The 25,100-nt window shown below is 55.7% G+C and overlaps 1 protein-coding gene across 5 annotated transcripts in view; it reads right to left on the bottom strand.

The window, feature by feature from the left end:
* Window positions 1–5,576: 5,576 nt before the first annotated feature.
* The window catches only part of PTPA (protein phosphatase 2 phosphatase activator), a 31,892-nt gene continuing 12,368 nt past the window's right edge, over window positions 5,577–25,100 (bottom strand). For 4 of the 5 annotated variants that reach the window (XM_072960252.1, XM_072960250.1, XM_072960251.1 and 1 more), the window contains exons 5-12: window positions 21,545–21,670; window positions 19,590–19,707; window positions 17,625–17,724; window positions 16,595–16,719; window positions 15,661–15,761; window positions 11,153–11,260; window positions 10,295–10,421; window positions 5,577–7,161 (exon numbers count right to left, since the gene is read on the bottom strand). In XM_072960252.1, the coding sequence (XP_072816353.1) occupies window positions 6,926–7,161; window positions 10,295–10,421; window positions 11,153–11,260; window positions 15,661–15,761; window positions 16,595–16,719; window positions 17,625–17,724; window positions 19,590–19,707; window positions 21,545–21,670 (1,041 nt within the window). In that variant the 3' untranslated portion in view covers window positions 5,577–6,925. The remainder of the gene's footprint in view (window positions 7,162–10,294; window positions 10,422–11,152; window positions 11,261–15,660; window positions 15,762–16,594; window positions 16,720–17,624; window positions 17,725–19,589; window positions 19,708–21,544; window positions 21,671–25,100) is intronic. The other variant, XM_031677645.2, reaches the window with a different exon arrangement.

The raw sequence follows: 25,100 nt of genomic DNA, 5'->3' as shown, positions 1-25,100 counted from the left end.
CCCTCTGTGCCTTGGTCATTGCACGCCCAAATCCACACAGTGACTTGTGAAGATCAGATGAGATAGTGCTGAGTGCTGCCGCTCCACTGGATCGCTCAATAACCCGTGTAAGGCCATGTTTGTCTATCCCCAATTCATAGGTGAGGGGACTCAGGCTCAGAGGGGTTAAGTAATTGGCTCAAGGTCACACAGCAGCAAGTGCTAGAGCTGACTCCTGAGCTCAAGCACACCTTGACCAATCATTATACTTCCCACCCCTTGCAGAGGTTAGAGAGCCGGGTCTAGAAAGGTCTTCCCAGGAAGCAGACCTGCCTGAATGTTCCCAGGTGGAGGTCTGAGCGGTCTGGTCCACCTGCGGTCCCCTCGCCTGGGGCTAGATTCCAGTTATCTTTCTAGAAGTCAGCAAAAACCCAGCTGGAGAGGGTGCTAAATGTCCTGGAACAGTAATGTTTAACATTTTCATAACCATCTTTTAGGAGTAGGAAAAGCAGTATGAATTTTCCCAAAACCCTCACATCCCCACCACCCAGAGGTAAGCACATTGCTACCTGGAGAAACGGCCTTCTAGTCCTTTGTCCATGCAGACAGACAGAGATGAACCGATCAAAACATGTAGACTTTTGCTTTTTTTAAAAAGGATTGTACTTTACCTTTAGTCAGTCATTGCAGCTGCCTTCCCTGCTTCACAACAGCTCACAAGCATCTTTCCAGAAAACACGAGGAAGCACATGGCCTGATGGCCCATTGTATGACTGCTCCATCCAGCCTCTAACAATCCCCCACTGCTGGACACGTAGCGTATTTCCAATGTCCCATCAGGATCAGTTATGCTAGAATAGGCTCCAGAAGGCGGGGAAGGTGGCGGGCTGGGGGCTGTCTGTCTTGTTCACTGTAGCATCCCAGCGCCTGGCACTGCAGCAGGGCGGGCTCCAGCGATGTTTGCTGGGTGAATGAATCAACACCGGCCAGAGAGAGCAGCCTCCCAGCTCACCGACCTGGGCCTCCCCAGCCCCGCAATCCTCCCCTCCCCTGACCACCCACCACCCCACCCCACCGGACTCCAGTCCTCTGCCTGTAGTTACACTGAGGTTCCCTAGGGCCACTCCAACAGCCCACTTGGGCTCTGCTTTCCTCCCTCCCGTTTTCTCTGCCACCCTAACCTCACCCTGATGTCTCCCCTGCCCACTCCACTTCTGCCTCCGTCCCCATTCCCTCAGAACTGCTCCCTCAGAACACACCCCAACATCAGCGCTGGCCAGCTGGCCTCAGGGCAGCAGGGGAAGTGCTGAGCACTCCCTCTGCTTCAGGAGTGGCTCCCAGCCTCCAGGCTGGGCGCCTGCCTCCTCTCCCCTCTCCCAGTTCTCCTGGGCGATCTGGCCCACTTCTGCGCCTCCATCATCTCTCCACAGGGAGGGCCCCTACCTACCACAGCCAATCACAGATACTTCCTGAGTGCCTGCTGTGTGTGGCACCCTCCTAGGGACAGCAGGAGATGGGATGGGATGGAGCAGCAGGGTGCTGAGGGTAGGGGGCGCATCTCAGCCCCCCACCAAAGAACCCCAAGTAAGAGAAGCTGTGTCTGCACAGTAAACAGCCCCCTACCACTCGGTCTTCCAACCAGGTGGCGACCCCCCACTGCCCCTAAAGATCCCAGAGCAGCTGCACAGACGCACACAGCCCCCAAAGCAGGGTGTACCCAGTGCTCAGAGCAGGGACAGGCAGGCAGCCCCATGAGCACATCCAGGACACCTGCCCTGGTCCAGGGGGCCAGGTGAGGACTCTCAGAGGAAGTGAGGCCTCAGCTGAGACTTGAACAATGATCAGGGGTTCCCAGTGGGGAAAAGGGTTCTGCGGAAAGGGCCAAACCCTAACTATTCGTTGGCCCAAGGAGTCCAAGGAACAGAGAGGAGGCCAGGGCCGCTTGAACCCAGAGAGCAGAGGGTGGGAAGGGAGACTGAGGCTGGAACCCTGGCAGGGCCAGGGTTGGTGGGGGTGGTCCGGAAGTCCCTGCAGCCCAGGCTCCCCTTCCCCATTAAGGACTGGGGCTCAGCAGCCCTGCCAGCCTCCTGATCAGCTAAGGCCGACATGTCTACCTAACAGAGCTCCTCCAAACCAGCACTCCTTCCCACCCAGGCCCGCTCCTTCCCCCTGGGTCCTCCTAGGCACAGAAGGGGGTCCTAGGGTCATCAAGAACACCTCCTTCTTCCTCAGCACCAAACTCCACCTCAGTCTCCCCCTTCCTAGCCTAGGGTCGCTCTCTGCCCTTCACATGGCCTCCAACATCTGCCTGGGCCAAGGCACCAGCCCTGGTCCTGGGACCCAGCTTCCAACCCAGCACCCAAACAGCTGCCCTGAGTTCCCCAAATCCCATCCGGGCAATCTGGGTCTCTCTCTCCCCGTCCCCACCCCACAGAGACGCCCCCTCCCTGGTCACTGCTTCTACGTTTACCAGCGCCTGCTGTGTGCCAGTCTCTGCTGGGACTGGGATCCAGCAGCAAGCTGGTCCCTGTCCTCCCGTGGCTCATCTTGTGGCGGACAAGGCAGACGTTAAATGCACACATTTCACAGAGACTTAAATGCAGTTGTGTCTCGTGTCGCGGGGATGCGCAGAGGTCACTTAGAGCCCTCCATGGGCCTGCCCCCTCCCGCCTTTCCCGCACCGCCTCCTGCGACCCAATCTCCACACCTCCGCTCACAGCAGACCCACCCAATGCCCTTCATCTGTGCCTATTTTCAAGTGCCAGCTCCTTCATGTGGCCTTCCCCGGGCTCCCCAGTGGGTCCCTGGTCCCCCTTCCACAGCTGGTCCACTAGCTCTGTTCCTTCCACAGAGCTAGTTGGAAGTTTCTTGAAGGCAGGACCCTCACCTTTTCATCTCTGCATCCCCCAAATGCCTTGTACGGAGCATGTGCTTAACGCCTGTTGGATTCACAAAAAACATGTTGCCCAACTCTTGGGTGCAAGTCTTGGGCGCAAGCCTCCCCTTTGTTCTTCCAGCCTAACTCCTGCCCAGGCTCTTCCTCCTAGAAAAGGCCTCTTGGCTCTTACCTCCCATGAGCAGGGCCCGACTTCAGCCCTTTGAGCCAGGAAGGAACACAGGAGCGCAACTTGTTCTCTGGGGCCTCTCTTGCCCAGGATGGTGGGAAGCTGACACCCCCACCCCTCCATCTCTGGGGCCAGCCCCACTCTCAGATTTCCCTCTGGACCCACCGACCCTCAGGGGGTGGTGACAGCAGCGCAGCCATCCTTCACCGAGCACAGCCTGGGCAGAAGGCATGGACCCTTGCCACGTTCCATCTCCCAGGTCCTGCATGGGCTTCCCACCTGCCCCAGAGCCCTTGCCCACAGCCTCAGTGTGCCACTGCCCGCCCTGGACCATTCCACCACGCCCTCCACTCCGCACCTCCTCCTGCTTCTCCCCACCCAACGGCAGCTGGTGGCCTTGCCTAACATTTCGCTGCAGAAGGAAATCCAGTACAGCCGGTCTGACGGACGCCAAGGGTCTGCCTCCCCTCTGTAAGAATGGACAAGCAGCCTGACGCCTTCTCCAAGACCCACTTCCATCAGTTCTCCCCTCTCGCCTCCATCGCCTTCTCCCCTCTCCTGGGTTATTCCCAGCCACAGCGTACAACCCAGCCTAAGCATCACCCCTTCCAAAGCCTTCCCTGACCTCAAGCCCTGCCCACTCTCCCGGTCTCTGCTCCCTTTACAGCAGAGCTCCTAAAGGGGGAACTGAGGTGTTGGCAAAGAGCGAGGCTCAGCAACAGGACCACCCAGCTCCACATTCCTCCCTCCAGGCGGGGGGCGTGGACAGGGGACCTCTGTGCTTCCATATAGAAGCATATGGCTTCCTTACCTGCACCTCCACATTCTGTTCCCCTTGCCTCCCCAACCATCCCACTGAAGCAGCCCTTAGCAAGGACACAAAGCCCCGTCCTCTGTCCTTAGTCACATGTCCAACAGGTCACCATCACCTCCAGGGCCCTGACCTTAGGGTCTCCCACAGCCCCATCACGGCGCCACCCCACGGGCTCACCTGCTGGTCTGCCCAGAGACAGCCCCTTCTCTCCTCCACCCCGACTCCCCGACTCTTCCCAGGGTGAGCTGAGGGAGCACGGCTGGGGCTCTGCCCACTCCACACCTCCTCTTGGAAGCTAAGTGGCATCTCCCACTCCCAACAGCAAACCCTCTTCCCCCTCGGCCCTATCTCAGCAAGTGGCACCAAGCTACACGTGCCAAGCACTGCGGAGTGTTCTTGGCCGCTCTCTTCCCTCTTATATCTTCCTCCTCTTGGCAATACCTCTGAACACAGCTTACACCAGGCCATTCTCACCACCTTCACTCTGAACCCCAACCCAGGCCTCCAGCCTTGCAGTGCGCCTCCCCCCAACATCCTAGGCCCATGCCGCAGACCACACCAAGGCTAGACTCCAAAGCCCTCAGCAGAGCTCAGAAGCCCCCCACCCCCTCCCCGCCCTTCCCCAGCAGCTCCAGCTCCACCACCCCAGCTGCGCCCCACCCCACCTGCCCTCACCAGCGGCTCTCCCTATGGCTTCCCCTCCTCTTTGAGGTCTCAGCTCGAGTCTTTCCTGACCCTTGGAGCTCAAGCAAACCCCTCTCGCCGACCCTCTATAATTGACAGCTCGTTTTCTCCTTCGTAGTAATGCATCACCACCTAACATTCTGGTGTGTGGGGATTTACTGTTATCAACACTAAAATGAAGACTATGGGGTCACTATTTGTGACATAAATGAATCTCACAATCTGTGATCTCAGTATCATTATGCCCATTTTTCAGATCAGGAAGCTGAGTCTCACAGACAAAGTCAACTATCAGGGTCTCCTAGCTATGCAGCAATAGGCCCGACTCCAAAGGCAGGGCTCTTGGCCACCAGGCTCTCCCATGCCCTGTACAAGGCCTCCGAGGCTGGGAGAAAGGCAAAGAGTTCATGTTCTCAAAGACAAAGTTCTGTCTTCTAAAGACAGAAGCCAAGTCTCAGGCACAGCAGCCCGACAGAGACTCCCAACTCCAGGAGGACAGGGACACCGGGGTGGAGGAGCAAGAATAGAGGGTAGCCCCTTAAAGGCTGCAAGGGCATGTTTCAAAGCCCAGCCCAGTCCAACGGCTCCCCAGGCATTTGGGGCTGACCTACAGGCTCAGGAAGGCTGTCTCGATCAGGAATAGCCAGTGACCACAGGGCATTTGCTGTGTGCCAGGCCCTGTGCTGAGGACTCCACATCCCTCACTTGCTCTTGGCAATCACCCCGTGATTATCCCCATTTTATAGATAAAGAAGCTGAGGCTCAGAGAGATTCAGTAACTTACCTGAGACCTTGCTGCTGAGGGTGGAGACAACCAGGATTTGAACTGAGGTCTCAGCTTCAAGCCTGCTCAGCAACTATTACACAGTCAGGAGGGTGCCTTCCCGCTGCCCAGGAAAGGCTCAACCCGGACCCCAGCTGAAACAGCTCAAGCCCCAGACTCCATGGCCCAAGGGAAGGGGCCTTGGTGGGGGACAAGCTGTCATGTGGAGAGGGAACAAGCACATGGCACGAAAGGACACGCCTCACACAAGTGACAGGTGCAAAACAGAGGCTTTAATCTGAAGGGCAATAAAGGAGCCAGGGGCTGGAGGGCCCTGAGGGGACACAGGAAGGAGGGGCCAGGAAGGCGGTGGTCTGGGCCCGCGAGGGAGGCAGGCAGGCAATGGGCCTCTCCGAAGAAAACCATTTCTGTGACTCTTGCTGCTCCTGTCCCAGCCTCTACCCAGGCCATCAGCCCAGACCTGAAGGCCAAGCCCGTGAATTGCGCTTCTCGGGTGCTCCCCTTCCCAAAGGGTGTGTGGACTCAGATACGGGGAGGGCGCAGTGGAGATGGGCCAGCCTGGGCTTGAGCAGGGGAGAGACTGTGAGAGCCAGGCCTGGGAGCATCCCCTCTCCAGAAGAAAACTCTGGAACTTACTTGCATTGATGCTGCCAGCACCCTCAACCCCCCAAGTAGGCCTGCCTGGCCCAGCCCCTGCCCATCCTCAGAGCCAAAGTCTGGCCTTGAGGGGCCATCACTACCTCATCCTGGAACCCCAGCAGGCCACTTCTGGGAGGGGAGGACCAGAAAGTGGGCGGCTGTTTTCAGAGCCTTCCTGCAGCCCACTCACCCACCGCCCAGAGAGAGGGGCAGGGAAACAGGGCTAAGGGCCTTGGAGAAGCAAGCAGCAACGAGGCGGGGGCAGGAGCAGGAGCAGCTGGACATAAGAATGCCGAAAGGAATCCAGGTTCTCCACAACCACAACTGGCCTGTAGCCCACAACCTTACCCCTCCAGAGTTTCGGCCACCCACTCCCGGCCAGAGAAAGCTTTGGAAAGGCAGGCCTCACCCACTCCACTGGCGAGCAAGCCCTGCCAGGCCCTCCCAGGAGCCTGGCGCCTGCCCAAAGGGCAGCTTCTAGAGGCTACCCTTGAGCCAAAGGCCAAAGAACAGAAAAGCAAGGAGGAGGCACTGGACACAGGTGACCACAGGCCCAGGGGGCAGCCACGAGGAGGAGCTGGGAGGGTCACCGGCCAGAACAGCCAACGCTTTTCCCTTCCCAACCCCACCCCAGTCTGGCACCAGCCTCAGCGCCCAGCCCTCGGGACACCCACTCACCCACCCAAACATGGCTTAGGACGTTGACCCACCCCGTGGGGAGCATCCGCTCCAACCCCTAGGAAGGCAACCTGGGAGGAAAAGCAAGGGCAGCGGCACGGTACCTCCCCCCCCCGCTGGGGCCCAGGACAGCCTGGGTCTCGAATGGGACTGAACAGGGAGGAGGAGAGGGAGGCCAGGGTGGGAGCGGGGCCCTCTCTTCTCACTGGTCCACCACAGGGGAAGTCAGGACACTGGCCACACTTTGGTCGCTTCTTCCAACTTGGGCCCTTCAGCCTTATGCTATGAGCCTCCCTCCACCTCACGCTCGCCACTCATCCCAGTAAACAGCCTCTCATCAAACAGAAAGAACAGAGGGAAAGGGTGGGGAGGGGGCCGCAGCTGCGGTGGGGGAGGCAGGCACAGGAGCAGCCTGGACGGCTCGGGCTGCTCAGCCCCTCCTAGCACGACGTGACAGGATGGATGGGCAGCAGGCTCCCAAACTTGAAGTGCTGGATCACCGGGAACTTCTCCAGGCACTGCGGGGAAGGAGGGCGAGGAGCAGAGGTGAGAGCCGCGCTGCACCCCTGCCAAGGCCTGCTCGGCCTGGGCCCCCAAGAGACCCCAGGACGACTCCAGAGACCAGTTCCAGGAGCTGTCCAGCCAGGGCCCGGGAAGCGGCCCAGTCTCAGAGCGGCCCCCAGGCTTTTTGGGAAGGGCAAAGCTTCCACCACCCCCTCCCATGCAAAGACCTCCACTCCAAGACAATCAGGCCCACCAAATAATGAGAATGAGAGTGGGAGAGGGAGAGGGAGAGGGAGAGAAGGTCGCCCGACCCCACAAGGCAGATGCTAAGAAGAAAGGCAGCCTAGTGACACCACTCAGCCCGGAGGGACAGGCTGGGACTAGAGGTGCAAAGAGCCCTCCAGACCACTGGGGACCCCCAGACCAGGTCCCGGAGCTGGAGAAGACATGAGGGGACACTGGGACACAAGCATAAGAAGGGTCCAAGGACCATTTTTTCCAGTTTTCAGTTCTCTAGACTGAAAAAGGCATCTTGGCACTTCAGATGAGACAATAAGAACCAGCTGACAGCCCCCACCCCCAAGGCAATTCTCAGCAGCCCCAGGAGCAAGCGCGTGGGGCAGAGAATAAGAGCACTGCATGGGGCGGGGGTACCGTGCAGGGGGAGGGTGCTCCACCCTGAGCCCAGCCGGCCAGGGCCTCAGCCCCAGGGCTCAGGCAGAGGAGATGGAGAGAGGCAGGGCCGGCCAAGAAGCTAGCCTGGCCCATAGGCAGCAGGACCCCAGGCCCACACCCCTCTGCCCTACGATCAGGGCACTACTTCCACAGCACACAGGTCCAGGAAGGGAAGGGGGGCCCAGCTGCCAGCCTCCCTGCATCAGCCCTGCTGGGCCTACCTGCCAGCCTGCTAGGCCCTGGACACTAGCAAGCTCTCACAGGCAGCAGCCCCGGGCATGTGAGGATCTGCCTCCTTTCATACCTTTGGCCACAGAGACAACCAGAACGTACACCTCCTGGCTGGGGTGGAACAACACTTATGGCCTCAGAGAGGGTGAGGGTCCCATTCTATGACTGTGCTCTCCTCCAACTAACTTAGAGGAACAAAGGCACGCCGGGGCTGGCCCAGGTTTCCTCATCTCAACAACCAGCTGCAGAAATGAGGTCTCTGCCAGCCGTGTGTGCGTGCGTGTGTGCGTGTGTGTGTCAGGGTGGGGTGGTCCACAAGGACTGAAGAGGGGTCAGGAGGTGAGCAGGAAGGGAAATCTTTTTGTATGATGGAAGGATGGGGAACTACGCTCTGTGTGGGAGCAGAGCTCCAGGCCACAGCCAGACTCCTGGGCCTGGGGCAGAGAAAGTGGGGAGCAGGCAGCCGGGGTGCTCCCTAGTGGGGGAGGAACAGCAGCCATTCCAGGCCAGAGGCAAAGGCAGCTGCCATTGTGCTTATGTCATGGAGGAAGTGGTGGGAGTTCGTTGAAGGGAGGGCCCCCCCAGGGCCCAGGAATTCCAGAAAGGGTCAAAGGTCAACCTGCTTCTAGCTCCCAGGCCTGAGAAGCTGCAAAGGCAAGAGGCTTAGGGGGAGGGGGAGGGGACCCAGGACAAGCTTGCTTCTCCAGGGCCACAGGAGAGGTGAGGAGATGGGCTAAAGGCAAGAGGCTGCTTGGGGCAAAGGGACTGCGGGGCTCCAGGGCAACAGCAGAGGGAGCCTCCCACCAGACCTTTCTCCCCTGGGGACCGACTTGTGCACTGGGCAAAGCAACAGCTTCAACCTGTCCACATCCAGGCCTTCCAGCTGGAGGCCCTTCCAGGTCCCACTGACTCAGGGGGAAGGGGCTCTCGAGGCCCTGACAAGCCCTTGTGAAGGGAGTGCCTCCACAGTGACAGCCCTTAGGAAAGACAGGCCCCAACACCCATGAGGGCCCCAGGAAGCGTTTGGCTCTTCAGTTCAGAAAAGCCGAGACAGGCAGTTCATCCCAAATCCTGATGCCAGGCCTGATCAGGCCTCTGGGGCAGCTCAGGGGACAAACTCCCCTCCAGCAGCCAACTCTGGCAGGTGGCTCTGGACTTCAGGACTGGTGGGCCTCAAAGGTCCTCCCCAAGGACCAAGAACTGGTCTGGAAAAGCGAGTCATTTCCTTGCCTTTCTCTGTGCAGGGAGAGTGTGATCCCATGACCCTCAGGAACCAAAGACTAAGGGCTACCTGCTAGCAACTTACAAATGAGTGCCGAACATCACAGAAACAGGTCAGCGAGATCCAGCGCTGTCCTACAAAGCAGTCTGGCCGCCACACCACGCTGGGCAGACAGCAAGCTCGCGCTGCACACCCAGAGCTGGAATTTCCCGTTTCCAGGAAGGCACTGTGTTATCTGCTCGAGCTCCCTCGGGCTGGTCCCGAGCTGACCTTCTCGTGTTCCGCAGCCGTAGAAATACTGACAACTGTCACCCCATGGACTATCTTGTTTGTGCTGCACCATCACCATCTCTAACCTTAATCTGCTCCTCCCTCATCTCCATCAGCCAGAGTTCTCTTGCCTCTGGAAGGGGCAGGTAGGGAAGGGAGGCAGGGTCTCCTGTTCTGGCTTTATGAGCCTGGGTCAAGATAAGTTTAGTCGCTCAAGTAAGAGCCTGCAGGAAGGACAGGATTTAAGATTCTGAGCAGGAAAGGCACCCAAGAGTCCTGCTTGTGACACAGAGGGGGAGGGGGTGGGAGGCTGGAGGGGGCTGCGTGCCCCTCCATGCTGCACATGCCCCAGCAGTGGGGAGTTCCCCCTCAGCACCCACTGTGGGACTGGGGGGGCAAGGGGTGTCAAGAAAAACAGATCAGCCAGGGCAGCAGTGACCTGGGTGCTCTCCAGCAGGAGAGGCCAGCGAGGAGGGCCGCGGCCCAGCCCGGAAGGAGCCAGCACAGCCCCAGCTAAACCGCCTCTTAGATTAGAGAGGTATGTGGGTTGGAACCTAAACACAGGATGTGAAGTCCAGAGGAAGGGGACCGGAGGGGGAGGGGGAGGAATGGAGATAGAGGGCCAGGCCGGGTCAGTTCTAGCGCTTTTAACCCCTTCAGGGCCATGCAGAGGGATCCAGGCCCATTTGAAGTGTCTGTACCACCAAACACACCCAGGCCCCTGCTCCCTTTCGTCCCTGCCCCCTCACCTCTGTCAGAGAGAATTCTGGGTGTAGAGGCCAGCCCAGAGAACCTCCCCCTCCATCCCTCCATGGAAGAGGGATGGCCAAGGGTCAAGAGATGGGCATCTTCAGGGTGATACCTGAGACCACCAGCCTGCGGGCGAAAAGAGGGGACTTTGGGGCCTTCTGCTCCAGGTGAGACACTCCACACTCAGGCCCTTCCCTGGCCAAGGTCAAGCAGTTCCAGGACTAATCTGCCCAAGATGTGGACGGAGCGAGCGGAAAGGACAGGGTGGGAAGAAATGTCTCCTCCCCAGTTGACAGAGAAAAAGCCACCTCCTTGGCTGGGAGAAGGGTGCCTGCAAGGAGGACCAGGAGAGAGGGCAGGAGCCGCCCTCAGGAGCCGGTGGCCGCCTCCCAGCAGAGGGAGCTCCGGAATCGCCACCTCTCCCTGCATTTCTGATTTGAGAGCAGGAAGGACCACCTGAAGTGGTCCTTAAAAGTGCCAGCTCCCGGCCCCCTCAACACCTCCCACTTGCCCAGGGATCAAACGCACCAAAGTTTGAGAAACACCACTTTGGATGATGCCTCCAAAAGATAAAACCCTTTCCCAAGCATGTCTTTGTTTTCATGTCCCCACAGGAGACAGAGCGGGCCTCCAGTCACTTGACAAGTGGAAACAGACCCCTGAGCAGCAGGGTCTTGCCTCAGCCACGGGGCAGAGCTGGGCCTCAGTCCAGTGCTTTTTTCACTGCCCATCCCACAGGCAGAGATTCTGAGGCTTCAAGTGTCAGAGGCGCTGGCCCAGGACTCAGAGCAAAGCAGCAGAGTGGGGCTGGGGGAGCAGAAGCCCAGGACCAAAAGTGCCCACCAACCCCCACTCACCTCAGCCTTATACATGCGGATGAGACCCTGGTTCACTTTGGACCAGGAGGGGACAGCACTGATGTTCCACAGCTGGTTGGAGTGCTCTGCAAAGGGGCCTGTCTTCATCTGGAAAAGAGAATCCACAAGCTGGAGAGGTGAGCCGCCTGGGAGCCCAAGTTATGCTTCCCTGCAGCAAGGTCATGCGGGCATCCACACACACAGGCACACACACACTCATGGGGACCAGGCCGCAGATGCAAGCGTGTACACACACACGTACACACACGCACTCCTGGGGACCAGGCATTTGCCTGTGGGGCTCACATGCACGCACACACACAAGTTCCAGGGACAGGATCCCTTCTAGGCAGAGCTAGAAGAGTCGAGGGGTCAGTCTTGGGGAGGGCCCAGGTGGGTAAGACCAAACCCAGGCATCTGACCGTCCTCTCCTGGCAGGCTGAGGGAGGAAGGAAAAGAGGGGCCAGAGGGCACCTGCAGCAGATTTGGGAGGAAGGTCTGTTGAGAAAGCCAGCCTGACCTGGCGGGGAAGTGCAGACGGAATGGCAACAGGAGCAAGGGACAGGCAGGAGCAAGGACAGCTCCATTCCTGGTCCCTGTTCTTAGAAGAGAGAAATTCTGCAGCAAGCCCAGTGGAGCTCCCATGGTATCAGAAACCACCGCACTGAGCCAAGGGGGGCTTTGTGCCTGAGTGCACCCCTCGGACAGCACAAGGCCAGCACATCTGTATTTATTAACAAGCAGTTCACAATCCCCCTCAACATTGCCTCCTCCCCGGCCGATAAGCAGCACTAGTGCTGGGGAAATGGGGCTCCAGGCTTCAGAAGAGTTGGAAAAGCAAAGAAGCTGAGCTGGCGAGAAAGCAAACTTGGACCCTGAATGGGTGGAAGGTTCCAGAAGAGGCTGTGCGTGGAGGTGGGGCTCGTGGAGAGTTGTTCCAGGGAGAAAGGATGGGCCCCAAGCGGGCCTCTCTCCGCATTGGGCGTCATAAGCATAAAGGCCCAGGAGCACAAACTCCCCACCCACCAGCTGTGGCCTTGCCTGGTGACCCACTGCCACAGGCCTCACGCTTCTCTAGTAAGAACAACTCTTACAGAACTGTAAGATCAAAGTGGGAAGAGCTGCCATTTTATAGTTGTCATCTTCCTCCCCTGGCCCAAGTCCCCAAAAAGCCTGTCTCAACCCCCAAGTTCAGTATTAAGGACAATAGACCTCCTTCCTCCAGCAGTGAGGCCCAAGGTGCAAGACAGGTCCCCACAGGGCTTCTCCTGGACCCACCCCTTCACCCAGAATCTTTCCCCTCCTCTCTCTAAGGCTCCCTCCTCCAGGAAGGCAGCCAGGAGCCCCAAGCTTGCAGGGGCCTGGCCTTCATGAAGCTTTGTTCCCAAAGTCCCAATCAGGCTCCACCCTCCCGCCCCTCGCTCCGCCCCTTCCCCAGGCTCCAGCCCTCTCTTGCACACTTCCAGGCCCTGAGAAGCTCAGGGATCACTGCAGCTGTGGAACCAGTTTCCCTCTGGGCAGGCCCTGCGAGCAAACCACCTAGGAGGCACCCTGCTGGCTCCATCCCAGCCATCCCAGCCATCCCAGCCGTGGCTCCAGAGGCCTGCTCAGCAAGGGCCGGCAGAGGGACATGGGGAAACCATAAGGTTCTGCTTCCTGGGCCGGCCACCCCCACTAGGGCCATGGGATGGGGGGCACTAAAGGCCTCTCTGGCCTGCTGGCAGAGCCAGGGGCAGGCCTGAGCTCTGGCACCCCAGTGCCCCGGCCCCGTCCATGGAAAGGAGGACCATGCTAGTTCTCTAGAAGAGCTCCCCCCACCAACCAGCCTCCAGTGTACGAAGGTCTCCGTCTCCCTAAGTCCTTCAGAAGGAGACTCTGCAACTCTGGGAGAGGAAAACAGATGAGGGGGAAAAAGGAATCGGGGGCGAGAAGAGAAAAAAAATTAGCTCATTCTAGCCACAAAGGGAGAAGAGAAAGAGCGAGAATGAGCGAGCGAGCTGCAGTCCCGCAGTGACCCCAGGGGAATCGTGTGAGTCAGAGCAGCCATATTGAGCAGGAAATTACTCACAGACGCTGCGTTCCTGCCTCTCCACTCCCAAGAGAATCGGCCTTTTGTAAATGGTTCCTCTGTCAGTAACTGAGGGGGGATGGGGTGGGGGGAGGCTCTGCACAGCGCCTTCCTGTCAGCTCCTTCCCTTCCAGCTGAAATCTGATCCCTCCCTTCCCAAAACTCCAAATTTAGAAGCCAGATTGAAACTGAAATTCTTTTCCTGCCTGCCCTGGGCTCTTAAAGGCGCCAGGGCTGCATTTCCTGAGACAGCAGAAGCCCTGCAAGGTGAGGTCCCTCATCCGGGATGCTCAGGGCAACCAGGGCAGGTCCCAGGCTGGTCCCTGTGATGCCGCAGGAAAAGCTGGTTTCATTCCCAACTTCTTGTTTGTTTAGTCTCCTAGCTGCACCAGCCCTAGCCATCCCTGGGTCTCCAGAGGCAACACTGCCCCTTTCCTGACCACAGCACAGAGCTCCACACCGGCCTCTAGGTCCCTGCCTCCCAGTGTCAGGCCCTGGACCTCCCTCACCACCATCTAGGGGCTGCGAAAACCCTGGTCTGAGGTGCCAGGGGGGTTGGTGAGCCTAGTTTCTGGAGAACTAGCACAAGACCTGCTGTCATCAGCATCTGCACCAGCTTGCTCTAGGCTGGCCAGGTGGGCGAGGGGGCCCTTCCTACGGTCTCCTCAGCTCTGGGGCATGACTCTGCTAGTGTCCAATGTCTACTGCCATGCCCAAGCACCCAGACCCAAAGTGCATACCAGGCCTTGCAGAGAGGTGTGGAACAACCGAGAACTCTAGGGCCTGCCGGCCTCCTCCCACTTCATGCCTCTCCCTCAACTGTTACTAAAACCTTCTCCAAGTTCAGTGTGTCTTTAGCACCACCTAGTGGCCACTTCCGGATTTCCTCTAGCAGAGGAACTGGGTCCCAAACTTTGGAAGAAAGCTTTTCTGTTTTTGTACCAGCATAACCAACCAACCAAACAAAAATATAAAGTTTTAACCCAGAGTCAAGTCCTCTATTCTCTCAGGCCCAGATTGGCCCTCCTCCTTGTTAGTTACTGACAGGGAGCCAGGGGCTTGGCCAGCCACCAGGGGGAGCCAAAACAGCTCAGCCTCTTACCCCCACCAGCCAGCGAAGCCATAGCTCACTGTGGACTGTGCACCCTTTCCCCCTACCCTGCTCCTCCAGCTTCTCCTGGGGTCTCCTGGCTCCACAGACCCTCCCATCCCACTCCAGGGAGAGCAGCATGTGACCAGCTCTGAAGGCAGTGAGCCAGGCTGCCCCAGAGTCCTTCCGACCTTGGGCTGGCTACACTGCTGAAGGCAGCAGATCTCTGAGAATGAAGCAGTGGCCATCCAGCCGTCAGTACGGGCTTCATTTGCTGACTTGGAAAAACATGTCATTCCCCTCTGGCCTCTGGAGTTTGGCAAGGCCTGAGCCGAATGCTGACCAGGAGAGCCTGGAGCTACTGCTGCTTAACCAGGCATCTCCCACTCTTCAAGGGGCTCAGAATGGGCAGCAAAGAAGAGTAGCCCCCATAGGCAGGGGTCCACGGGTGCGCCAGGGACGTCACTGGGGCCAGGAGGCAAGCATGCAGGCATCAGGAAAGAGAATGGGGCAAGACTCTCTCCAGGCGGCAGAGCCAGGGTGCCCTTTGGAAGTCTGGGGGAGGGGGGGGCAGGTACCAGGCAAGAAAGGTAAAAGGTCCCTACACCTCCTGAGGACCTGAGGGAAGTGGGTCCCCAACTTTCATGCACAGTCACTTGGCATGGGTGTTTAAATTCAGGTTCCCAGCACTCATCCCCCGAGAATCAGATTCAGAAAGCTGAGGTGGGGCCCAAGAACAGGCATTTTAACAAGCCCCTGGGTGACCTTGAGGAAATGGCTCAAGGCTGCAGAACAACAGCACCCAATTAAATGACCCCACCAGGTGGGCTGGGGGTCCAGGCCTGCTCACTTCCACTTCCAGTACTCACTCAGCCCACGTCCTCAGGCAATGACAGAGAGGAGCCCCTTCAGCAGAAATCTGTCCGGCTGTCCACGCCATTCTCTCCAACCCCTAAAAAGACTTCGTCCCACACATCCACATGCATGTAGCTTTACAGATCTCGTGGGCCCCATCCACAAGACGCTGACACCCACCCATCCTCAACAATACCTACCAACCCTTCAGAACTGCTCCATCGGTCACCAAGTCCAGCAAATAACCAAGTCTTAATCGATCAGCTCAAGTTGAAACCTCAGACCACTGACTTGGGGGAGGAGATCCTGGACAATCAAAAGTTAGCTCAACCATTCAGAGACACCTGGCTGGGCTTCCTTGTCAATAACCCACCTTCTGGGGCTGGCCCTGCCACCTTCAGGCAGCAGCTCTGGCTCTTCTGTCCAAAGTCACCAGCCTCAGATCATTCTGGCCCAGAGGCTGCCATGGGCTTCTCCCTCACCCCTCTCCCTCACCTCGGTGATAAACAGGATACATTCCAGGAACATGTAGTCCTTGTGGTTCTCATTCACGGCCTTCTCATCGACAAAGTGCCTGGGCTCCAGATATGGGTGGTCTGGAAACAGCAGAGAGCCCCAGGATTCAGAACCAGGCATCTGCACAGCAGGGCACCTTGGCCCAGTGCGGTCTACACCCACCCACCCTCGACACTTGACCTCGCAGGAGCAACCAATGACCTTGTGACTTGGTCTCCTCACCCTGCAGTGGGGATAAGAATGGAACCCTCCACCACCGGGCCGTGGCACACTGCCCGACCATCAGGACCACGGTACAGCACACCAGTAGGTGGTATCAGTGGTATGCTGGCACAGACCCTTCCCAGGGTCCTTGGGACGATCTACTTGAAGCACTTAGAGCAGTGCCTGGCACAGGGCATGTGCTCAACAAATGGTCATTGATTACTATTATTTTGCAGGCAGTTAATCCTAGGTCAAAATAGATAAAGACCCCCACACCCACTGTGGCTTGCCCGTAGGAAAGTGGAGGGAACCAACAGAGTGGGCCCCTAGCAAGCGGCCCCCGGCCAAGCACTTGGCAGCAGCTCCCCGATGGGCCCCTCTGCGCATGGCTCGATAATCACAGCAAATGACGTTGGTCACTGAGTCAAAAGAACCCCTCATTTTCAACATAAAACCCCACAGCTACTGCCAGGAGTTGGGGCGCATTTCATACCAGCCCATTGTGCTCCAGCCCACGTCACTTTCCATTATCTCGGCAGCGCTGGCCTCCACCTCCCCCAGCCGGCCACGCTGGTGGCAGCAGAAAGTCGGCAGCGAGCAGCCACCATCAATAGCCGGTCTAACGCCTGCTCTACAAGCTGTCACTGTGTGCCCTGGGCAGGAGGGGAGGGAGGAGGGCCAGGGCAGAGGTCCGTGCCCCCTCCAGTACCTATCAGCTGCGAACTGCCCCAGATGAAGGGCAGAAACTGGAAGTCATCCAGGCCCCACACGCCCTGGCTGCCAGCTGGCTCCATCCTGTACGTCTTCTGGAGTTTCCGCATAACCTCAAGATACCTGCACGGGAGGGCGGGGAAAGGAGGGGAGGTGGCAAAAAGTAAATAGACAGTCTCAACCCTTCTGCCACTAGGAGAAAAGGAGGCTAGAAGTAACTACCCAAGAGTGTGTCTCCATTTCAATTATAACCCTCATGCCTAAGTTATGTATCAGCTGATCTTCTCAGCATAATGTAGCTTGATTTTTTTCTCTCACACTCAGCCTCCTTTTGGCCCAGGAAAGGGGCAAAACACCAACTGGGACAGAGGGGCAGTGCCGTCAACTCCTGACAATGTAAAAAGAGCCTGGGCAGGAGCCGCAGCTTCCCCAGCTCCAGGCTGCCCATCGGAATCGGAAAGACAGACCATCTCCTAGGTCCCTTCAGGCTGTGTCAGAATCACCCACAGAGCTGCACTCCAGGGCATCGACAGTGCTGGGGGCGGGGTACAGATGTGACGGTGCCTTCTGGTGACTGAGACACATCCACGTGCGGGGCAGGTGGTCTAGGTGGTGAGGGGAACAAGGCAGAGCCTGACAGCCTGGGTTCAGCTGGCTGTGACCTCAGTGAAGAGATCAGACTTCTCTATGCCTTAGTTTCCTCATCTATAAAAAGGAAAGCACAATTGCTACTTCCTGAGGTTGCTGTGAGAATTAAGTTACATGTTAAGTGCTTACACAGTGCCTCCGCGTGGTAAAGGCCACGGGAGCATCAGCAGTCGTTACTTGCATTCCCTTCATTTTCCACTTGAATCTGACCCTGTGAGAACACCCCACTCACAGAGCTTGATTAGGACTAGACTGGAGACCCAACAGCCACTCAGGGGCCCCCTCCAGCACCCTGTGCCTGGTCCAAGCAACAAGGAGGAAAGCGACCCCTGGCTCCTCCTCCCACTGGCAGCCGCCCCACCTACCCTCCTCTCACTCACCGATTGAACACCTTGAAGACAATGGCTATTTGGTCGTCCACCCGCAGCACCCCAATCTTGCAGAGACAGCAGAGGAAAGCAGCAAAGGCGGCTTCATGTCCTGAGGGAGAAAAAACAGCTGTGGTGGACAGTCTTCCGGAAGGAGTAGGGCTGTTCTTGGTCTCACCAGGGTCCAAATCACTGATAATTGCGCTCCCTAGAGGGGAGGTTAACATGGAGACAATGGAGCCTCTTCCTAAGTCCTTTTAGAACTACCATTACCACAATTCTACTCCTAAAAGGCCCAGGCTGTTGATTTCTTAAATAGGCATTCACATTTTGTTTTGGAGAATGAACTCACTCATCAACTCCACCCTATTTATTGAGCACATGCTATGGCGGTACTCACAGTCCACGGCAGGCACTAGGGAGACAGCAGCAAAAAATGTCCCTGCCCCTGTTTGATAGTTTATGATTTATCAGAATGACAGACATTAAATATTCAATCACTTCTATGAATCTAGCTCTGAAGGAGCATAGGGTGAGAACTGGAGGATATCACAGAGAGACCCTGACATAAGCGTTCGGGAAGGTTTCCCTATAGAAATAAATAATATTTAATTTGAAAGACAAATAAGAGTTGGCAAGGTACAGGGAGTGAGTGAAGCAAGAAGAGCATTCTAGCCAGAAGAAATAGCATGTGCAAAGGCTCTGAGGCAAGAAAAAAGACTGGGAAGTTTGAAGAACCCTAGGAAGGTCAGTATGGCTAAAGCAGAGACATCAAGGGAGAAAGTGTAACGAGAGGAGACTGGAGATCAGACAGGCCTTTAAGGCCATAGGAAAAAAGTTAGACTTTATCCTAAGAGCAACAGGAGCCACTGAAGGATTCTAAGTATGGCCACATTACAGGGTCAAAAGGCACCCTTCCTTCCTTTCCCATCTTGTCAAATAGGAATGGTCAGCACCACAGAAACCACTGGCTGGACTTGGGACCAACTCTCATGGTTTACATTTGGAGCGTGATGAGGAAAGACTATTTCAGTGACTTCCCATCCTGTTTTTGCAGAATGAGGGTCCCTCCAAGGGCTTGGAAAGTTTGTGAGCTGTTACTTTCACCTACATAGTTTCTGATCGTGACCAGACTCTAAGCCACCATCACTCAGGGGCAACCATTACTCCTGCACACCTACGAGCATCTGAGAGTGGAAGAAAAACCCAGCCCCTGCTGGCCTGACCACTCTCCCCTCCAGGTCTTTCCCAGTTGGTCTCAGTGAAAGATCCGCCCCTGAAAGTCTCACTTGATAAGCCTATTTTCCAGCATCAGGGGAGCAGACAACAAAACTTTCAGATGACCCAGGTCCAAGGGTACCCTTCTCCAGGCCTGCCTCTGCGGCCTGGGCTCCTCTCGGGGAACCACGGCCCAGGGAAGGGAAGGGCCTGAGAGGGCAGCAGCTCTTGTGTATGCCTGCTGCGGGGTGGAAAGGAAAGGACGGACGAGCTACCAAAGCAGGGGCCCTCCTCAGCCACCCCTGGCCTAGACAGAGAACTCCTCCCTCGACGTGCCAGCACCACTCCCTCAAGGGCACTGAGTGGCTAAGAGCAACACGCCACGACACTGCCAGAGGCTACCAGGCTCTTTCAGTTCTCAAGGCTTCTGTAAGCGGTTGTCTTGAGACATAGCAAGTGCTCAATAAATTATTAGTTTGGTGATAACGATGAATCTCACAGACAGGCCATCTTTACAAAGAACAGAAATCAGCATTGCGCTTATAGCCACCACACATGTGGCACCAGCGCCCCCTGGTGGGTCAAGCCAGAGCCACAGGAGCAGCACCAGGCATTCTTGCACTGGCAGTGCTGCACCCCAGGGGGCCCCCCAGGCTGCCTGCTTGGGGCTCCCTCACCCCCAGACAACCCAGAACTAAGAGGAGGCAGCCCAAGAAAAGACTGCAGTGAAGCCAAGGAAGCGCCAGGAGTGGCAGGTACCTGTGCCGTAGTCGATGCGCGTAGAGTTCCCTACTGCCTCCTTTAAGTAAACAGCCACCTCAGGAACAGCAGCTGCCAAATGGGTGGGGACCACTGTGGCCACCAAGTTTTCTGCTTCCTGATAACACAAGAGACACAAAGTGGTGGCAGCAGATTAGGCAGCTTCCCGGTCGGCAGGCGCCTCAGAAGCAGTATCTGGCTGGAGCCCAGGCAGCCACACAGAGCAGTCCTGCCCCCCACCCCGGCTCTGACTGGCCACAGAAAGAAGATAAGGGAGGGCATCTCTTCTTACACAACAGAGACAACCCTGGGGCGGCTTTTCATCTGCTGATCCTCCCTCCAGGAGACACAGTTCTGGGGGCAAGACAGGAGGATTCTGAAGCCAGTCGACTTCCCCATCTAGTCATTCACTGAAGTCCCCAGAAATACCCCTTCTTCACACTCCCAGTAAGGGAGTTTGTGCCATTCATCCACCAAAAGACACATGCAAGGATGTTCGTGGCAGCATTATTTACAGTAGCCAAAATGTGGAAACCCCTCACAGCTGAACTGTCCATCAATGGTAGAATGGATAAATTAGGCTATGGTCCTGCGATGGAATACTATGCAGCAATGAAGACAATCCACAGCTCCGCACAACGTGGGTGAGTCACACATACATTAACGCTGAGCAAAAGAAGCCAGACATCTACGTGGAGTTCAAAAACAGGCACAATCGATCTATAGGATAAAGGTCAGAAGAGTCTGGGGGATATCAACTAGAAAGGGGCACAAGGGCCTTGCTGAAGTGCTGGAATGTTCTATGGCTTGATATGGGTGGTGGATGCAAGAGTAAAAACATGTTAAGATCTATCAAGCTGTCCAGCCACGACCTGTCAGCTTTCTTTTAAGTTATAACTCAATAAAAACCTTTATTTAAAAAAAGCCCATGAGCCATCTCAGCATCCAGAGGTGGCCCCAGGTTGCTCTTGGGCAGGGGTAGTGTTCTGCTGGGTTCTTGGGCCTCTCCCCTCTGCTCCACATGAAAACACTGGGACAAAAAAATTAGGCCCCAGGTTCTTCCAAGTTCAGCCTATAAATGCCTGGCGTGAGACTCTTGGAGACCAGGTGGAGATCCGGATTCCCAGGCCCCGCCCTAGACCTACAGACTCGGCTTTTCTAAGGACAGGGTTGCTGTCCTACATTTTTTGTTTGTTTGCTTCAAACAAGTATTACCTCTGCATGACTCAAAAATAAACACATTATGAAAGGGATGCATTGAGAAGTCTCACCCCACCCCTTCCCCAAGCCCCCTTCACCCCTACCTTGAAAAAGAAACCACAGCTTTATTTGCCTCTGATGTAGCCTTCCAGTGATGTTTCTCAACGTGAACAGAGCAATACAAACAAATCCTTTTAGTTTTCCCTGTTTCTTATCAAAATGCAGCTTGCCTGCGCATCACACCCTAGGTCCTCTCTAACCTAACAGCGCAGCTGGGCCTCTGTATCCATAGATGCAGAACCCATGGATACAGAGGGCCAACCAAACTATGCATTTTGTGTAAGGGACTTCAGCGTTCGTGAATTTTTACATTCGTGGGGGGGGGTCCCAGAACCAATCCCCTACAGATACCGAGGGACGACTGTAAATCGCAGTCCCTTCCTCTGAGTTCCCTAGTCCGTCTCCTTATCCCTTCTTACAGTCGCTGAGTACTCCATGGGTGGACTTATGGTTTATTTAATTGATAATAAACTGCAGATGGACATGTGGGACGTTTCAATCTGTTGCTACATGACTTAATAAACAGCCCTGCAGAGGACACGGTGGTGATTCCTAGAGGATGGCTGGGATAGATGGTAAATACACTTGGATTTTTGGGAAATGTAACTGCCATTTTAACAAACTCCCCAATGATTCTGATATCTGAACACTTTCCCCCCAGCCCAGCCCCCAAGCCTGTCTTGTGGCAGCCTCACCTCATCAAGTTTGGCATACCAGGTCCTGTAGGCCTTGTTCCCAAATCGAGAGGGCTGGTCCACCGGAGGAGTCTCATCAATCCACCTGTCCAGCGTGTTGAGAAGAGCGACCAGTTTCTCAATGGCCTGTGGAGCAAATGGAGGCAGCCAAGCCACAGTGACTAGGGGCCCCGAGCCAGAGCCACAGAGGGAATCCCATCTGCTGCCGGACAACGACCCCGAGGCACGCACCATTGGCATTCCCCCTGCCGGCCCCCTTTACTCCCAAACATCCTGAATGTGAAGGAGGGGCCGGTGAGCTTTACAGGAAGGGCCCAGCACTAGGCTGGAGGACAGGTGTGGCTTCCACACCTGATTTCTTTGCCAGCCCATCCAGGAGGAGCTGCTGGACAAGCACTACATTTTATCAGGTTCTTCGGTTTAGTACACCATACCTAAAAACACTTTAAAACAGAAACGTAGAAAGGAAGGAAGCAAAAATGACCAGTAATCTTGTCACCCAGCAATAAACACTACAGGTATCCCTCACTTTGCACCACTTCCCTTTTACGAAAGACCTACCTTAGCACTTGTTTTTGCTAACTGAAAGAAATCTGAAGACTTTCATTTTTTGCCACTTTGGCTTACAAAAGGTTTCATAGCAAACGCTCTACTGTCAGATAGCAGGGGACATTTTAACATACTCTTCTATTCCATCTTTCTACAGTGTTTTCCATTGCTTACCATAGAGCTTTGAAAGCAGCTGGATTCAATCCCAGCTAATATACCATTTAATTGCTGTGAGACCTTGACCAAGTGACTTTAACTCTCTGAGCTTGTTTCCTCATCTCAAAAATGAACATAATGGTAAATAACTCCTCGGGCCAGCACAAAAACTAAGTGACAGTCCATAAAGAATGCCAGCACAGTGCCCGGAATGGGGTGCTGCTATACATACACACACAGACTAACACATGGGGCATGGGGCACACACAGCTTTGCAGCCTGCTTGGCTTCCTAAGGACTCTCGTTCTACATCAACATGTAAACATAATTTTGTGATAGCCTCTAATAAATGAATAACACGTTATCATACAAATGTACTGTGATTTCTTCGCGCAATCCCCCACCATTAAACGTTTGGGTTATTTCCAACTGTTCACCACCACAAACAGTACCCCTGGCGGAGATGCTGGGTCAGAGGTGTGAGCGTGGGTAACACCTTACAAGGCTGACAGTGTCTGAGATCCATCTCTACCTTTCCCACAGAAGGCAGGGACTGAGGAGCGGAGTCGGTGTGACAGGCCAGGCAGTATTAGTACACAAGGTGTTACTCAACAAGGGAATTATGTGAGGCTGTCTGTCTAAAACATGGTCTGTGAGGGCGGCTGCGAGAGCGCCCCTTCCACAGAAATGGGCCAGGACAAAGGGGAGCACACGATGCAGAGGACACTCAGAGTCAGGTGGCCCTGGGAGGAGGGGCCCTGCCAAGAAGCAGATCTTGCCTGTGTCTGCTGGGCACAAACGGTATAAGGAGACACCTCCAGGAGCTCCTGGTGAGACAGGAAGGGGGCAGGGCACAGTCACTCAAGGAATGCCACAGCAATTAACATCAAAATGGTGAAAGATTCAACCCCCAGGAGGCCTTGAGGCTCAGGATGATGGGAGATTTAACTTCTAGTAGATCTTGAGCTTCATTATATGCCCACTGTAATATATTAACATGGTGAATGACACAACTACAGGCACCACGGCAGCCCCAAGTTTAGCCACAAAAGGTCAAAGGATGGGAAATGGCCAACTTCCTGGGAATCCCAACCCTTTCCCCTTAGACTGGTCCTTCTACTTATTAGCATATGAAGCCACCAAGCCCATAAAAATCAGCAACAAAGCACCTCGGGGGCGGCCCCTCTCTCTCCCCCTTCCAGAGGCGGCCCACACTCTGTCTGTGGAGTGTGTACCCACTTTAATCTGAGCACCCAACCCCCACACCTTGTGGCCTTTCTCTTGCCTTTCAGTGTATCTCTCTGAATAAATCTACCCTTACTCAACTGTGGCTCGCTCTTGAATTCTTTCCTGTGCAAAGCCAAGGACCCAAGCTTGGCAGGGCACATCCCAGGGGCTCAACCGAAGCCTGGGACACAGCCCTTCTCATGCCCCACCTCTGTTTTCCTGCATCACTGGCACTGGGTGGTGCCCGCAGGAAAAGCTATGACAGAGGGCAGGCCATGGCCAGGTCTGTCATTGCTGAGACTCTGCGGACAAGCAGTCCCAGGAGCTGTGTGCGTATTTGTGGGGCAGGAAGAGGCGGGCTTGATCTAATGGAATATATGTGAGCCAACCCCACCCCACCACACACAGCTCCAGGAGGCACAAATCACACTGTAGTCCACATAAACAGTCCCCCCTGGAGATGTGCAACTTGACAATGGCCCTGATGCTGCCCTCCCTTACCTCCCTGTGAACAAAAAACACTACAAACCTTATCAGTAAACAAAGAATGCTAAAGCCATCAAGTCATCAGCCATCAGCCAGCTGCTGCCACCCCCCACAGTGAAGACAAGCAGACAGGCCAGCCTCTGAAGCCTGAGGGGACTCAGAATGTGAAAGGACAGGACATTGGCCCTAGATAGCTAGGTGCTTGTCGAAGGAATAATTTCAATGAGCCCAAATGTTTGCTCCCTCCCAAAGAAAGGCACTAAATTCTCTAACTTGAGATGTCTCATTTTCAGTTAACAAGTAATCTTTTAATGTTCCAACTACCTGGTCTTTGTTGTAAAATTCCTATATACCCTGGCTCCTCCCCTGCCTCTTCGGAGCAGTCCCTCAGAGCGACCTGGGAGGCTGTCATACCGGGCTCCAAGGGGTTCGAGTCCTCAAAAATGTCCACCGAACAAAACATAACTCTCAACTTTTAGGCTGTGCATGTATTTCAGTCAACATCCCCGTTCCCTATGTCTGAGAGCTGGGAGGAAAGAAAACTTACCTGTGAAAGGAGAAAGCTCCCTATACACCTGGCTGTGCCAGAGGGCCAGGGTGAAAAGTTGTCTTGCTGAAATGTGACCAAACCACGAGAACTGGCTTTGTGAAGAACCAGGTCACCAGAAATGGCTGCTAAGGACTGAGCAAACCTGAGCCCTGGCAGCTACTGTACTTACAAGGGATGGCGCAGGGATGCAGGCCCCAGGAAGCACCAGCAAGGCCGGATTCCCAGGAGACCTCAGTTTCCCAGGAGACCTCAGTCTGCAGGGAGGCACCGCGGTGGGGATAAAGAGGTGCTGCGAGGCCAGCAGGAGCCATGCCCCAGCTGCCAGCTCAGCTGGGCCAGTGAATAATTAAAAGGCTCCTGGCTCCTCTTTCTGGAGAGGGTTTTTTGAATGCAGGGGCTGCCTCTATTGTTTGGCCTGCTAGGGGAGAGAGGCTGGAGGGGAGGGAGCTGTGGGCTGAAGCCCCTAAGAAGCATGTAGAATCATTTGAGCTGCCCTCCCTCTTAGACCAAAACTGCCTGTTTGCATTTCATGGACCAGTAAAATTTTCTCCAAATTTTATTTGCCAATTTTAAATTCTGCCCTCATTT

Source organism: Vicugna pacos, chromosome 4, assembly GCF_048564905.1.
Source record: "Vicugna pacos chromosome 4, VicPac4, whole genome shotgun sequence".
Classification (NCBI taxonomy): Eukaryota; Metazoa; Chordata; class Mammalia; order Artiodactyla; family Camelidae; genus Vicugna; species Vicugna pacos.
This window is presented reverse-complemented; position numbering and strand designations above follow the sequence as displayed.